Here is a 13,350-nt window from a genome sequence, read left to right as displayed (position 1 = left end):
ATGGTCCATGGAATTCTCCAGGTCAGAATAAGGAGTGAGTAGCTATTTCCTTCACCATGGGATCTCCCCAACCCAGGGATCAAACCCTGGTCTCCCATATTGCAGGCAGATTCTTTACCAGCTGAGCTGCCAGGGAAGACTTTAAGTCTCTTAATTCCATGAACTGGATTTCAAACATGTAGGAAGCACTGAAGAAACACTTGAGAACTTTTCAATGTCAACTTTATTTGGTAAAGATAGATCTTATCTTTATTCTAATAATAGAAAACCTCAATATTAAATTCTTACCTTCATGTTGAACTGTATATAACATCTAAACTTATTTTAAAAACAAGTGCTTAGAATATATAGAGAAAAAGCTGAAATATTAACAATAGCTGTGGTTACTGTACTACCTGATATGGGGACTTTTAATAAAATAACGACTTTATACTTACTTCAGTTCAGTTGCATCCAACTCTTTGCAACCTGATGTACTGCAGCCTGCCAGACCTCCCTGTCCATCACCAACTCCCGGAGTTTACTCAAACTCATGTGCATTGAATCGGTGATACCATCCAGCCATCTCATCCTCTGTCATCCCTTCTCCTCCTGCCTTCAATATTTCCCAACATCAGGGTCTTTTCCCATGAGTCAGCTCTTTGCATCACGTGGCCAAAGTATTGGAGTTTCAGCTTTAGCATCAGTCCTTCCAGTGAACACCCAGGACTGATCTCCTTTAGGATGGACTGGTTGGATCTCCTTGCAGTCCAAGGGAATCTTAGGAGTCTTCTCCAACACCACAGTTCAAAAGCATCAGTTCTTTGGTCCTCAGCTTTCTTTATGGTCCTACTCTCACATCCATACAGGACTACTGGAAAAACCATAGCCTTGACTAGATGGATCTTTGTTGGCAAAGTGATGTCTCTGCTTTTTAATATGCTGTCTAGGTTGGTCATAGCTTTTTTTCCAGGGAGCAGGCGTCTTTTAATTTCGTGACTTCAGTCACCATCTGCAGTGATTTTGGAGCCAAAAAAATAAAGTCTGTCACTGTTTTCACTGTTTCCCCATCTATTTGCCATGGAGTGATGGGACCAGATGCCATGATCTTAGTTTTCTGAATGTTGAGCTTTAAGTCAACTTTTTCACTCTCCTCTTTCCCTTTCATCAAGAGGCTCTTTAGTTCTTCTTCATTTTCTGCCATAAGGGTGGTGTCATCTGCATATCTGAGATTATTGATATTACTCCCGGCAATCTTGATTCCAGTTTGTGCTTCATCCAGCCCAGCATTTCTCATGATGTACTCTGCAAATAAGTTAAATAAGCACGGTAGCAATTTACAGCCTTGACGTACTCCTTTCCTGATTTGGAACCAGTCTGTTGTTCCATGTCCAGTTCTAACTGTTGCTTTCTGAGCTGCATACAGATTCCTCAAGGGGCAGGTCAGGTGGTCTGGTATTCCCATCTCTTTCAGAATTTTCCACAGTTTGTTGTGGTCCATACAGTCAAAGGCTTTGGCATAGTCAATAAAGGAGAAGTAGATATTTTTCTGGAACTCTCTTGCTTTTTTGATGATCCTATGGATGTTGGCAATTTGATCTCTGATTTGTCTGCCTTTTCTAAACCCAGCTTGAACATCTGGAAGTTCACAGTTCACATACTGTTGAAGTCTGGCTTGGAGAATTTTAAGCATGACATAACTAGCATGTGAGATGCGTGCAATTGTGTGGTAGTTTGAGCATTCTTTGGTAGTCTTTGGATTGGGATGAAAACTGGCCTTTTCCAGTCCTGGGCCCACTACTGAATATTCCAAGCTTGCTGGCATATTGAGTGCAGCACTTTCACAGCATCATCTTTTAGGATTTGAAATAGCTCAACAGGAATTCCATCACCTCCACTAGCTTTGTTCATAGTGATGCTTCCTAAGGCCCACTTGACTTTGCATTCCAGGATGTCTGGCTCTAGGTGAGTGAGCACACCATTGTGATTATCTGGGTTGTGAAGATCTTTTTTGTATAGTTCTTCTGTGTATTCTTGCCACCTGTTCTTAATATCTTCTGCTTCTGTTAGGTCCATACCATTTCTGTCCTTTATTGCGCCCATCTTGGCATGAAATGTTCCCTTGGTATCTCTCATTTTCTTGAAGAGATCTCTAGATTTATATCTATACTTTTTAGCTATCTATTAAGTAATTGAAATATTCTTAGATAGCTTATCTATTTTTGTGGCTATATGTTCTAAATAGTTGTTAAGTGTGTATCTGAGAGCTCTCTATGTACTTTGCTGAATTCTTACACTGATTGTGGTAGTTTTTCAATTGACTTGGTGGTATTTACAGGAGTGCTCTCAAGTAATCTACCAAGAGTGATTATTTTACTTCTTTCCTTATGTTTGGATTCATAATTTTTCATTTCCATTTATCTGATTGCATTGTATTTACAATGAAGGCATTTTTAAGTTAAAGAGTAAATATATTTTTATGGTCTCTTGGACCAAGTTTGAATAGTGTTTATTCTAGCCCTTTTCTTATCACTAATGGTTGCGCAATCTTGAACATACCATTTCATCTCGGATTATTCTGTTGGTAGTCTTATAGCACTTTGTGCTCTTGCTTGAATATCAAGATCTTGCTTGTGCTGCAGGTTCTTTGAAGGGCACTATCTAAATCTTATTTTTCCATACAGCAACCTTACATAGTGCTAAGTATACAGTAGACATTTTAAAATACATTAATATATCAGTTTCTTGAGTCTTTATATCTGAGTACTTGTTCAGTGCTGCATATTAAATCAGAAACTATGGAAGTCTCCAGTAAATCACTGTTCAAATTTTTACAATAAAACTTTAAAAAGTACTTAGCTCAGATGGTAGAGAATCTGCCTGCAATGTAGGAGATCTGGGTTCGATCCCTGAGTCGGGAAGATCCTCTGAGAAGGGAGTGGCAGCAACCCACTCCAGTATTCTTGCCTGGGACATCCCATGGGCAGAGGGGTCTGGCGGGCTAAACTCCACAAACAGCTGCAAACAGTCAGACATGACTAAGCTACTAACACACACACGTCAAGGATACAATGAAAACTTATTAGTGGGGGGAAGCTCATCATTGTTAATAGGTATGGTAAAGCTGGAGTGGTTGTCCGGTTGTAGCATAGTGATTAAGAGCATGGGTTTTGGAGTTAAAAGGCTGTGGTTTAGATTCAAATCCTCGTTTGCCAGTTAGTGGCTCTAGATCTAGGCAGTGTGTTTATTCTTGCCAGATCTTAAATTACCCATGGATAATATGTCATAATAATTGTATCTACCTCATAGAATTGAGTTGACAACTATGAATAATTAAGACGGCAGGCCACAAGCATAAATAGAAGCAGAAATAGGCATAACATAACTTGAATTGTTAAGACTACAAAATCTGAGGTGTTGATACGTATGTTTCTTTCTTCAGTAAATGACACTGATGAAATTGGAGAGCTAAATGATATCAACATTACAACTCCATCAAAGCCCAGCTGGCGTCTCTTGAACCTCAATGCAACCACCAAGTACAAATTCTACCTGAGGGCTTGCACGTCAAAGGGCTGTGGGAAACCAGTCACTGAGGAGACTGCTACATTAGGAGAAGCCAGTAAGTACAGGAGGTTTATACATGCTGCGTTTTAAACTGCTCTGAAAGGAAGGCGCCATGGTAGTCACTATAAATCAGAAATGATTGTGCTCTCAATCTCTCTGACCTTCTGTTTTCCACTGATGTACAGAATTTATTTTTCTTGTTTCTAAAGTTCACATTGACTCAATTTATAGATTTCTGCACAATAGTAATCAAACTATAGCTTCAGTGTATACAAGGTCAGGAACTATAATTTTAATTAAACTAGGAGGCTATAAGGTCACAAAGTAAATCATAAGGTTAGTAGAGCAGGTATTTTTCTTTTGGAAATGTTTCCACCCAGAAAAATGTTTGCCTCTTGCACTGGTAGACATTTTGCAACACTGATCTAACACATTTCACCTCCATGTCATGACTCATCTATACAATGATTCATATATCAATTTTATTTTACTATCTACTGGATGATGCCAAGTAATTAGCATGAAAATGGCTCATAACTTTATGGTTTCATTTGTATAGTTTGCCTAATTCAATTTCACTTTTCTATTTTTTTTTTTTTTACAACTCAGGCCATTTCCCTTCCAAAATTATATCTCCAATTATGATTTTAGAAGTATTTTTACTAAGCTTTCTGTGTTATCAACGGGGCATTAGGAGAGAAAATAAGAAGGTAAAACAAGAAAGGGAAGTGGATTGGGGCAAAGGATATACACACTTTTAAGCTTAAAAAAAGAGGGCCTCGCATAGAGTTCAAGTTGATGAGACCTAGAGGGGTATTGGAGACAGGCCAAAGGAAATGGGAGAGAGCAGGAAGGGAAATATAAACAAGTCATTTATGTATCATGTACTATGTATCCACTGTTCTGGATGCTTTCCCAAATTTTAGATTAAATGAAAGGTAGAATCCATGGGAAAAAAGCAAAAATAGTAATGAAGAAACTTGAACTATCATTTATATAGGACATATATTGCAGTGTACTTAAGTTCATGAATCACTATGAAATGAATGTATTTGTGTAATTGGTTACGCTGTGACCTTTGCCAGTTTGTTTCTTCCTCTCATTTTGTTACTACTCAATGTAAATACTGAAGAGCTTATGTTTTCCTAAGAGTTCCTATATAGTCAAAACTTTCTTTTATGGGGAAATGTGTATATGTACATATGTATACACACACATATACATACCCAAAGTAGTTTCTCTCAAAACTTCAAATTGTTCCCAAGGATGAATTGGACACCAAGTGAACTGAAGAACTTATTTACCTACTTTTAAGTGGTAGGCTTAAAGATGGTGGTTGAAAACACTTTAGTAACTAAAAGGTTTTTATTTGCCAAGAGTTCAAATGGTTAACAAGTGTCTGACACCAAGAAAATAAGGCAGAATAGTGGTGATCTAAATATGCAACTGTAGTATTTTCTAAAACAGAGTTTAAGGGCTGGGGAGGGTTACTTTTATTTAAGGACCAACACTATAATATATATCAGAAATGCTAGTCCCATTTCTGGTGATTAGCAGCATGTAAGAAAAAAAATCACAAAATTACCTTATAATAGTCCTGCATTCTTGTATATATGAAAATATTGGCAAATTTGGGCTGGTTGCATTAATAAGTTGTTTTCAGAGGGTGGAAAATGCTGTTTATGTGACTATATAAATGATGCTACTCTCTTCTGCAAATTCAATGTATAACTAATGTGCTTGAGCATCTGATAGCGTCTTCATTCTCATGTCATGATTTGAAAGTGTTTCTTACTAGTATGTTTGTGCTCTTTTTCAGGATTCTGCAATGTCAGCTACTGTCCCCTTCCCCTGTTGACACTGAATTCTCTTCTATAGGCCTATATTGCCATATTTACAGAAAAAACTGTCTTTTCCACTTGATTTCAGCATGCTCTTTGAAAAAGAAAAAAAAAATGTATATTTCTATTGAGAATATCCATCTTGCTATCACTAAATACTCTAAAAATGTTAACTTTTGTGCAAATTGGAATCTGTTTCTGTGCATCTTTCTTTTCTTTGCTCTGCCTGGATGGCACATTTTAAGGTCATCTGGCATTAAATCAGAGAATGGGATTTGATACACAAGCATTTTTTTCCCCATAATTTTCTGGTTGTCACTCTGATTTTCAGGTGGCTTGCATTCCATAATCTAAAAGGGGGAAAAAAATCGAGTTAATCAGAAATATTCTTTTTTGTGTCTTTACTGGTTGGATTAAAATACTTACTTTGCTCTATTTTTCAAAAGCTTGTGCTACTTAACGGAACACTAAATTTCTGTTTTTCAAAGGCAAAATTAATTGTGTTTTGTTTCAATAGTGTTCAGTCTGGAAGGTTTTCTTCAACTAATATAACTGGTCTTATTTTTCTCACGGTGCCATTTTTAATATCTTCATGTTATCAGTAACTATATAATCAATTTTTACTCTGTGGTGAAAAGTTATACCTAAATTTTAACATGTGACACATTCTCACTTAAAGCCTTTAAACATTAAAGTTAATTAAAGTTAATTCTTGGCAACATTATGGATCAACAGCAAAATTATTGTAGATATTTTGTTATAATGTCAGAAATTAAATGTATATTTTAATTATAGTTGTCATATTTTTATCTGCTACAATATTCTACAATTAATACATTGACATACATTTATTTTGAAGTGTAAAGTTCTCAAACACTTCAAAAATTTCAATACGTTTCATTTAAAAGAACCTACAAACATGTACTTTGATGTAGCTTAAGTTTGTAGAAATTTCAAACATTTAGTATATGAGCATATTATGCTATTCTATCAATACTTATGAAAATTACCAAGGCAAAGGAAGTAATGTCAAGATTTAAATGCCATATGCTTTCATTTATAAGCCAAAATCTCCAAATCTGGTTCCTACTAGGTTTATGAAAGTCCAAATTGCACAAAATGACATTGTATAATTTTTTGAAGTCTGTGTTTGGTTTTAAACCATTTATATGACCACGCAAATTTATAGCATCACTTCATCAACAAGTGTATCATTTTTAAAGGACACGAATTAAGTTCATTTACTCCATTTCAGCATATTAAAAAAGAAAATCTTGAAATGTTCATTTTCTTCATCTTCTGATAATTCAGAACTGAGAAAAAAAATGCTACAAATGGCTCTCTTATTCATCTCAAATAACAGTACTTTACCTTTCATGTCCTGCTTTTCAGTGATTACAATTCATACGAATTAACTGTGTACATTTCTTAGGTAAAAGTGTCGGGAAGATATCAGAAGGAGTAAATCTTACTCAAAAGATTCACCCAGTAGAGGCATTTGAGCCGGGAGCTGAACATGTAGTCCGCCTTTTGACTAAGAGTTGGGTTGCTAACAATAGCATTTTTGAAGATGTCATTGAGACAAGAGGGACAGGTGAGAAACAGATCCTGTTCGGAGCCAGTTCAGACACTTCACTGGTGCTCTGCAGATGGTGTACTTTTACATACTTTCTGTGCTGAAAATACGAAGTACGTTAGCTGTGAAAACCATATTTCAATTTGTTTTGGCACAGCGTTTTAAAATTATCGAAAGGAAAAATGTCTCACCAACATCCAGACTTACCTCTTAATTTTTTTTACCAGAGTAGTTGCCTAAAAATGTCTGCAGCTAATTAACATGTATTCATAACAAAAACCAAAAGAAACCCCCAGAGTCTCCTTGGCAATCTGCATGTAACCAAGGCTGCTTTTGCTTGCTTGTTGCTGCTACTCTGCTTATCTTGATCTGTCTCTACTGTTTCTCTTTGGTTTTCATCCTCAGAATCAAATGCAATGAATTAACAATTTATCAGGATTCTCCTGATGAACTGTACTGCAAATCACATACCCTCTAGGGCCACTCCAAGGACAAAAGGGATGCTATTTTGTATGTTTAAAAATGATGTTTAGTGTTCCCAAGAGGGGCTTAGTTTCAAAGACTGTTTCCAGTACTCAGCGTGCCTTCTCTTTGTGCAACAGAATATGCTGGTCTGTACGAGGACATCTCCACTCAAGGCTGGTTTATCGGGCTGATGTGTGCAGTTGCTCTGCTCACACTAATATTGTTAACTGTTTGCTTCGTGAAGAGGAACAGAGGTGGGAAGTACTCAGGTAAAGTTGTTTCTTACTGTGACTTTAAATTCTACTAAGTAAATTCTACTTACCTGCTTAGGACATCCTAGGTAGCTTAGACGGTAAAGAATCTGCCTGGAATGCAGGAGACCTGGGTTTATTTCCAGGGTTGGGAAGACCCCCCCCGGAGAAGGAAATGGCAACCCACTCCAGTATTCTTGCCTGGAGAATCCCATAGACCGAGGAACCTGGCGGGCTACAGTCCATGGGCTTGCAAAGACTCAGACCCGACTGAGCAATTAACACTTTCACACTTCACATTTAATTTCTAGACCTTCGTAAGAGACATCTTCAATTGTTTTAATTACACATTAAAGTATATTTATATTAGTACATTAGTTATACTGTATATATAATGATAGTATAATGGTAGATATACTATAGTATATATACTATATAATATACTATATAATGATATATATATACTATAGAAATATACTATAGTATAATGATAGTATAATGTATATATACTATATATACATTAGTTATATAGTGTACTGAAAGGAAAAGAAATTTTTTCTATTAACTAACCAAAGGGTATATGTATGGTCAAGAAAATTATTTCTAGGTAGTTACTTGTTTTATGAATGAAAGTATTTCATCTTTTTTAAATGAAGTATTCATTTCTAGTATATAAAATAAGCTTTAGTGAGGCATATAATACTTCCATGCTTCTATTTTCTATCTGTAAAATATCACAGATGTTAGGGAGACTTACTAAATCACACACATATATTTTAATAGTATGCCTCTACAAATTCATGACCCAGAGATATTTTGCACTAGTACATTCTAATAGTAGTGGCTTCACTAGTCAACTGTGTTAACTTAACCATTTCTGGGAATTCATCCCTTATTCCTCTGATATATATCAGGTATAATACCTCTTGAATTAATGGTACATAAAGTATAAATAAAAATCATGCTAGTAATAGCTGGCTTTAACTTCATTCAGTTTTCAAATGTATTTTATCTTTTTAGATATATACATATTTTGTTGTTACTATTATTTTTTCTGAGTATTCATGATGCTTTTATAGAGGGGGAAAGATTTACATCCCAGTGCTATTTGTTTGTTGTTGATCAGATCAGTATGAAATTCTTTACTGGCTTCTGATTCATCTAGTATATGTTTTGGGGAGCCCATTAGGTATATTGAACAATCAAACCAGAGAATAATTACTAAATTGTTGTAACATTACATAGAATGCTTATGCAATTATACCTCTTTTCTTGTGAAGACTGAATTCTTATGAATTAGAGTTTCAATGACTAATGGATATTCTAGGTAAGTAACTGAAAACTGTAAAGAGACACAGCATTTCCCTTTGAATATATGCAACAAACTGCCCTTTGTGAAGTGTTACCTTATCCAAATTCTGAAGGAGTTTCTTCAAATTGTGCTCTTAAACACAAGTCAGCATTTCACACTGTAGGAAAACCAAGAGAAATTCTCATCTCTCTGCAAGTAAGTAGTAAAAGGTGACATGACAAGGGATTTTAGTTCGAGTTGTCTGAGCTCAGTGAGGCAACAATCTTTGTCTTCTATCTCCCACTGTTTAGAATAAATCTAATTTAACCTATGGTATTATAGACTTGAATAGATTATTGAGGCAGTTTGGAGTAAGAAGAGAACAATCAAATGATCGCCTTTTTAGTTCTTTAGGTTAACAACATAGATCTGATACCAGCCAATGGCATTTTCAAAAAGTTTAGCATAGTAAAATGTACATACAGTAATTTGGTCTTCATTAAGAGACTAACTAGGTTTGACTCTTTCATTGAGACACGTTGCCCACATAATACTAAATTCATGTGTAACTGCACCAGGCTGTAACTCTGATAACAAAGAGGTAAAACATGAGTGAATGGGTACAAATACAAAACACTCAACTTATTAACAGTGCTTTGAAGATCTAGGTCTTTAAAAATGACTCGTATTACTCCTCCACCTGTTTGTGTTTTGTTTTTTTTTTTAGTGAAAGAAAAGGAGGATCTTCATCCAGACCCTGAAGTTCAGTCAGCAAAAGATGAAACCTTTGGAGAATACAGGTAAACATTACACTCCATTTAAAAATGTATCAAAGCATATATCCATCACGTTAAATAAACTTGCTTTTTTTATATTTTCATTTCTCCTTAAAGCTTACAGGACTACATTTTAACACCCCTATAAAGAATAGTGATACAAATGATTGATAGCAGTTACACCTCATACCTCCTCACACAGACATTTGGTTGCTATCTAGGTAGACTCTGTGTGCTAGGACACTTTCCTTGAAACGTGTTATGCAAATGACAATATTTCTTATTTAGAGATTATCTATATAAAACAGGTAAAATATCTCATAGTCACTCCTCACCGTAGCCATGGTAAACTCAGGTTGTATTCAGTGTATACCCATAAACATGTATTTTGTGTACCTACAAAGGTGATTAAGTCACAAACCATGTCCTCAAGATGAACCTAGTCTGTGTGTGGGGGGGGGATTATCTATGCAAATGATTGTAAAAGAGAATAGGAGCAAAAAAGAGAGCAATTATTCCTAAGATGAGCTCTGCTAAGAGTTCATCCGAAGAAGGTTAAGACAGCCTTTAAAGGATGAAAAAGATTGTGTCACTCTTAACCCCTCGACCAAACTTATACAAGTGTGCCAAAATGGGAGAGACGGAAGAAATCTGGTAGGAGCTAAGTGCCTCTGGAGGGGGTGTTATCCTTCTCACTCTCTCGCTGTCACTGCGCATCTGCACCTTTCCATCACCCTCTTCTTTACTTACCTGTTCTTGTTGAGGACACTGCTGTTTTCAGTCAGGGGCTCTGGCAGCTTCCAAGCATATATGATCATTAGCACACAAGAACAGGATCCATATTACAGAGCAGACTCGTTGGCTCTGACTGGCCCCTGCCCTGGATCCATCATTATAAACAAAGATATGGAATATTCTCATTAGCTATCCTGCATTAACTTATGGGGGCTTCCCAGCTTGCTCAGATGGTAAAGAATCTGCCTGCCAATGCAGGAGATGTGGGTTCAGTCCCCAGGTTGGAAGGATCCCCTGGAGAAGGAAATGACAACCCATTCCTGTATTCTCGCCTGGAAAATTCCATGGACAGAGGAGCCTGGCGAGCTACAGTCCATGGGTGTTGCAAAAGAATCAGACACGATTCAGAGGCTAAGCACGCACATGTGCGTGCACACACACACACACATTAACTGATGTACCTCTGAACCTCATGGTAAGCTCTCCTCGGCTCTGTGCTTATTTTTCTTTCCTCTATTTAGTAAATACTCTTTATACTTTGATATTTTTTGGTAAATGACTTCAGATACTTTCTAGGAAAAGGAACATTAAAGGGTGAAAGGAGGGAGAAAGAAAACTTTTAAAATTTTTACAAACTAGAAAACTGTGCCTCAAATCCCACAAGGCAAGGGTCCTTGAGGATCTATGGCAACGGTTTAAAATGCTTTTGAAAGACATATTACTTGTTCAATTTTATAAGGAAAAACACTGAAGACATGCCTTATTCAAAACTCATTCCCTCATGTTTTGCGGCTGCTCTAAAAAGACAGATAACACCACCCCCTGCACTATTTCACCTGGCATCTAGTTTAGAGTAGTTAATAGTTTTCATCACCTTTCCTCAAAACTACGTGTTTATCAGGAAGATTATTCCAGGGGACAGTAACATACGTGAATTCTCATCTTTCCAGCTTCTGGTAATAGTTTCTTCGCTATCCCGTTGCCTGGTATGCCACATTTGGTCTTTTAGTTTTCTTCTTATTTGTTTTTGTAACTGGAGCATCCTAGGTCGGGAAATAGTTATTGTTAGAGTCAGGGCAATCTGAGTTATGCTGCTAGTGAAAACAACTCCAGATATTTTTCTTTCTCACGTTGTGTGTCCCCATCCCTGTGTGCACCAGAGATGGCTCTGGCCGTCTTGGTCAGTGAGGAGCACAGCTGGTAGGTGAGGATGCCGGGTGACCACAGCAGTGGAACTGGAGTATGGCGCGTGGAGCACCAGCTCTAAAGTGACACGTCACCCCTGCTGACTTTTCTTTGGCCGAAACAAATCATACGGCACCGCCTAACAGAGGGCAGTGAAGTACCATCCTGCCCTGCTTCTAGAAAAATTGAGATAATGGAATGACTTGATGGACACCACCAGCTACTAGCCCATTCTATAAAGTGCTCATCATGTGCTAATTACATTTTCCCCCAATTTTTCCTTCTTAGAATTTTATAAAATCTTCTAATTTGGTACACAGCTTTATTATGTGATCGAAGTTAGTATTTAAAAAAAAAATCCTCAGCTAGAAATTAAGAAAACTATCATTTGAAAGACAGTTTACTAACTTAGAGTTGGATTTGTTGAAGAATGAAACTCAGAGCATAAATGCAGGATAGTTGTAGAGTTCCTGTTCTAAAAATGCCAGCTATTCTTTTTCTAATTTAACAACCCTGAGTTTATAACTGTATTGAAGTTCTTCGGTTACAAGAAACAGAATTCGATTGATTAAACTGGATGAGAGAGACATTTTTGGAAGGATCTGGAAAAATATAGAGGATCAAAGGTAGAGGGCAGATATCAAGCTTTGATGACCAGGAGTTCTAAAAGTTCCTGAAAGTGAAGGAAATCACTTTTGTTCTCTATGTACGTAAGCAGATTGAATATCTGCATGTCTCAGTTTTAAAGGGAAGCAGGAGTGTTGTGAATAACAGAAAACTTTCTGTTATTCAGCATAACACAAACTGGTAATGTCTTTCTAAACATTTCATTATGAAAGGGTCATTTAGGATCTGTCTTCAGTTCTAACATGACTGTCTGGAAAATTTCAAAACCTATTAGCATTTTAGCATGAGTCTTGAATTTCATGAATATCTCAGATTTTGTCAAACTATTCTTTTTGATTTTCTAGTGACAGTGACGAAAAACCTCTCAAAGGCAGCCTTCGGTCCCTTACCAGGGATATGCCGGCCACAGAGAGTGCCGACAGCTTAGTGGAGTACGGAGAAGGTGACCACGGTCTCTTCAACGAGGATGGCTCTTTTATTGGTGCCTATGCTGGCTCTAAGGAGAAAGGGTCTGTGGAAAGCAATGGAAGTTCCACCGCAACGTTTCCACTCCGAGCATAAACAGAGCGCGTGGCAACAAACCAGTGGTTCATACCAACCTTCCAGATTTAACTGTTCAAGGGAACAAGAACTTCCTTATAGAATAGAAACATTCTGGCAGAAGCTTTCACCCAGAATTCAAACATCCTGCAACTCTGTTAAGAAAAAGAGCACTGCCTTGAAAAAGTGAAAATACCTACCACTATAGGCCTGTAGTTTTTTTTTTTTTTTTTTTTTTTTCAGATGCTCAAAATGCAAACCACGAAAACAAATCCTGTATTTAGGTTCACCTCAACTGAATCCAAAGTCTCTATCCGGTGAAATGCGTACCTGCCTGGTTCCACTCTTCACTGTGTTTGCATAGATGTTGCTGCCTTCTGGGTTTTCTGCATATGCACATGTGTACTCAGTCTCGGAGAACTGTCCGGGACTTCATTTCATGACAGGTTAAAAGATGGTAAGCCACCTGGTTATTTAAGCTGTAAAGAGGAATATGAATGTCTTATTAAATAACACT

The 13,350-nt window shown here is 37.0% G+C and overlaps 1 protein-coding gene across 1 annotated transcript in view; it reads left to right on the top strand.

Moving 5' to 3' along the window:
• The window catches only part of CHL1 (cell adhesion molecule L1 like), a 219,151-nt gene extending 206,084 nt beyond the window's left edge, over positions 1 to 13,067 (top strand). The window contains exons 25-29 of the mRNA XM_061128058.1: positions 3,422 to 3,601; positions 6,820 to 6,981; positions 7,566 to 7,697; positions 9,698 to 9,770; positions 12,638 to 13,067. Coding sequence (XP_060984041.1) covers positions 3,422 to 3,601; positions 6,820 to 6,981; positions 7,566 to 7,697; positions 9,698 to 9,770; positions 12,638 to 12,854 — 764 coding nt within the window. The 3' untranslated portion in view covers positions 12,855 to 13,067. The remainder of the gene's footprint in view (positions 1 to 3,421; positions 3,602 to 6,819; positions 6,982 to 7,565; positions 7,698 to 9,697; positions 9,771 to 12,637) is intronic.
• The last annotated feature ends 283 nt before the right edge of the window (positions 13,068 to 13,350 follow it).

The sequence above is a fragment of the Dama dama genome, chromosome 24 (genome assembly GCF_033118175.1).
Source record: "Dama dama isolate Ldn47 chromosome 24, ASM3311817v1, whole genome shotgun sequence".
NCBI lineage: Eukaryota > Metazoa > Chordata > Mammalia > Artiodactyla > Cervidae > Dama > Dama dama.
This window is presented reverse-complemented; position numbering and strand designations above follow the sequence as displayed.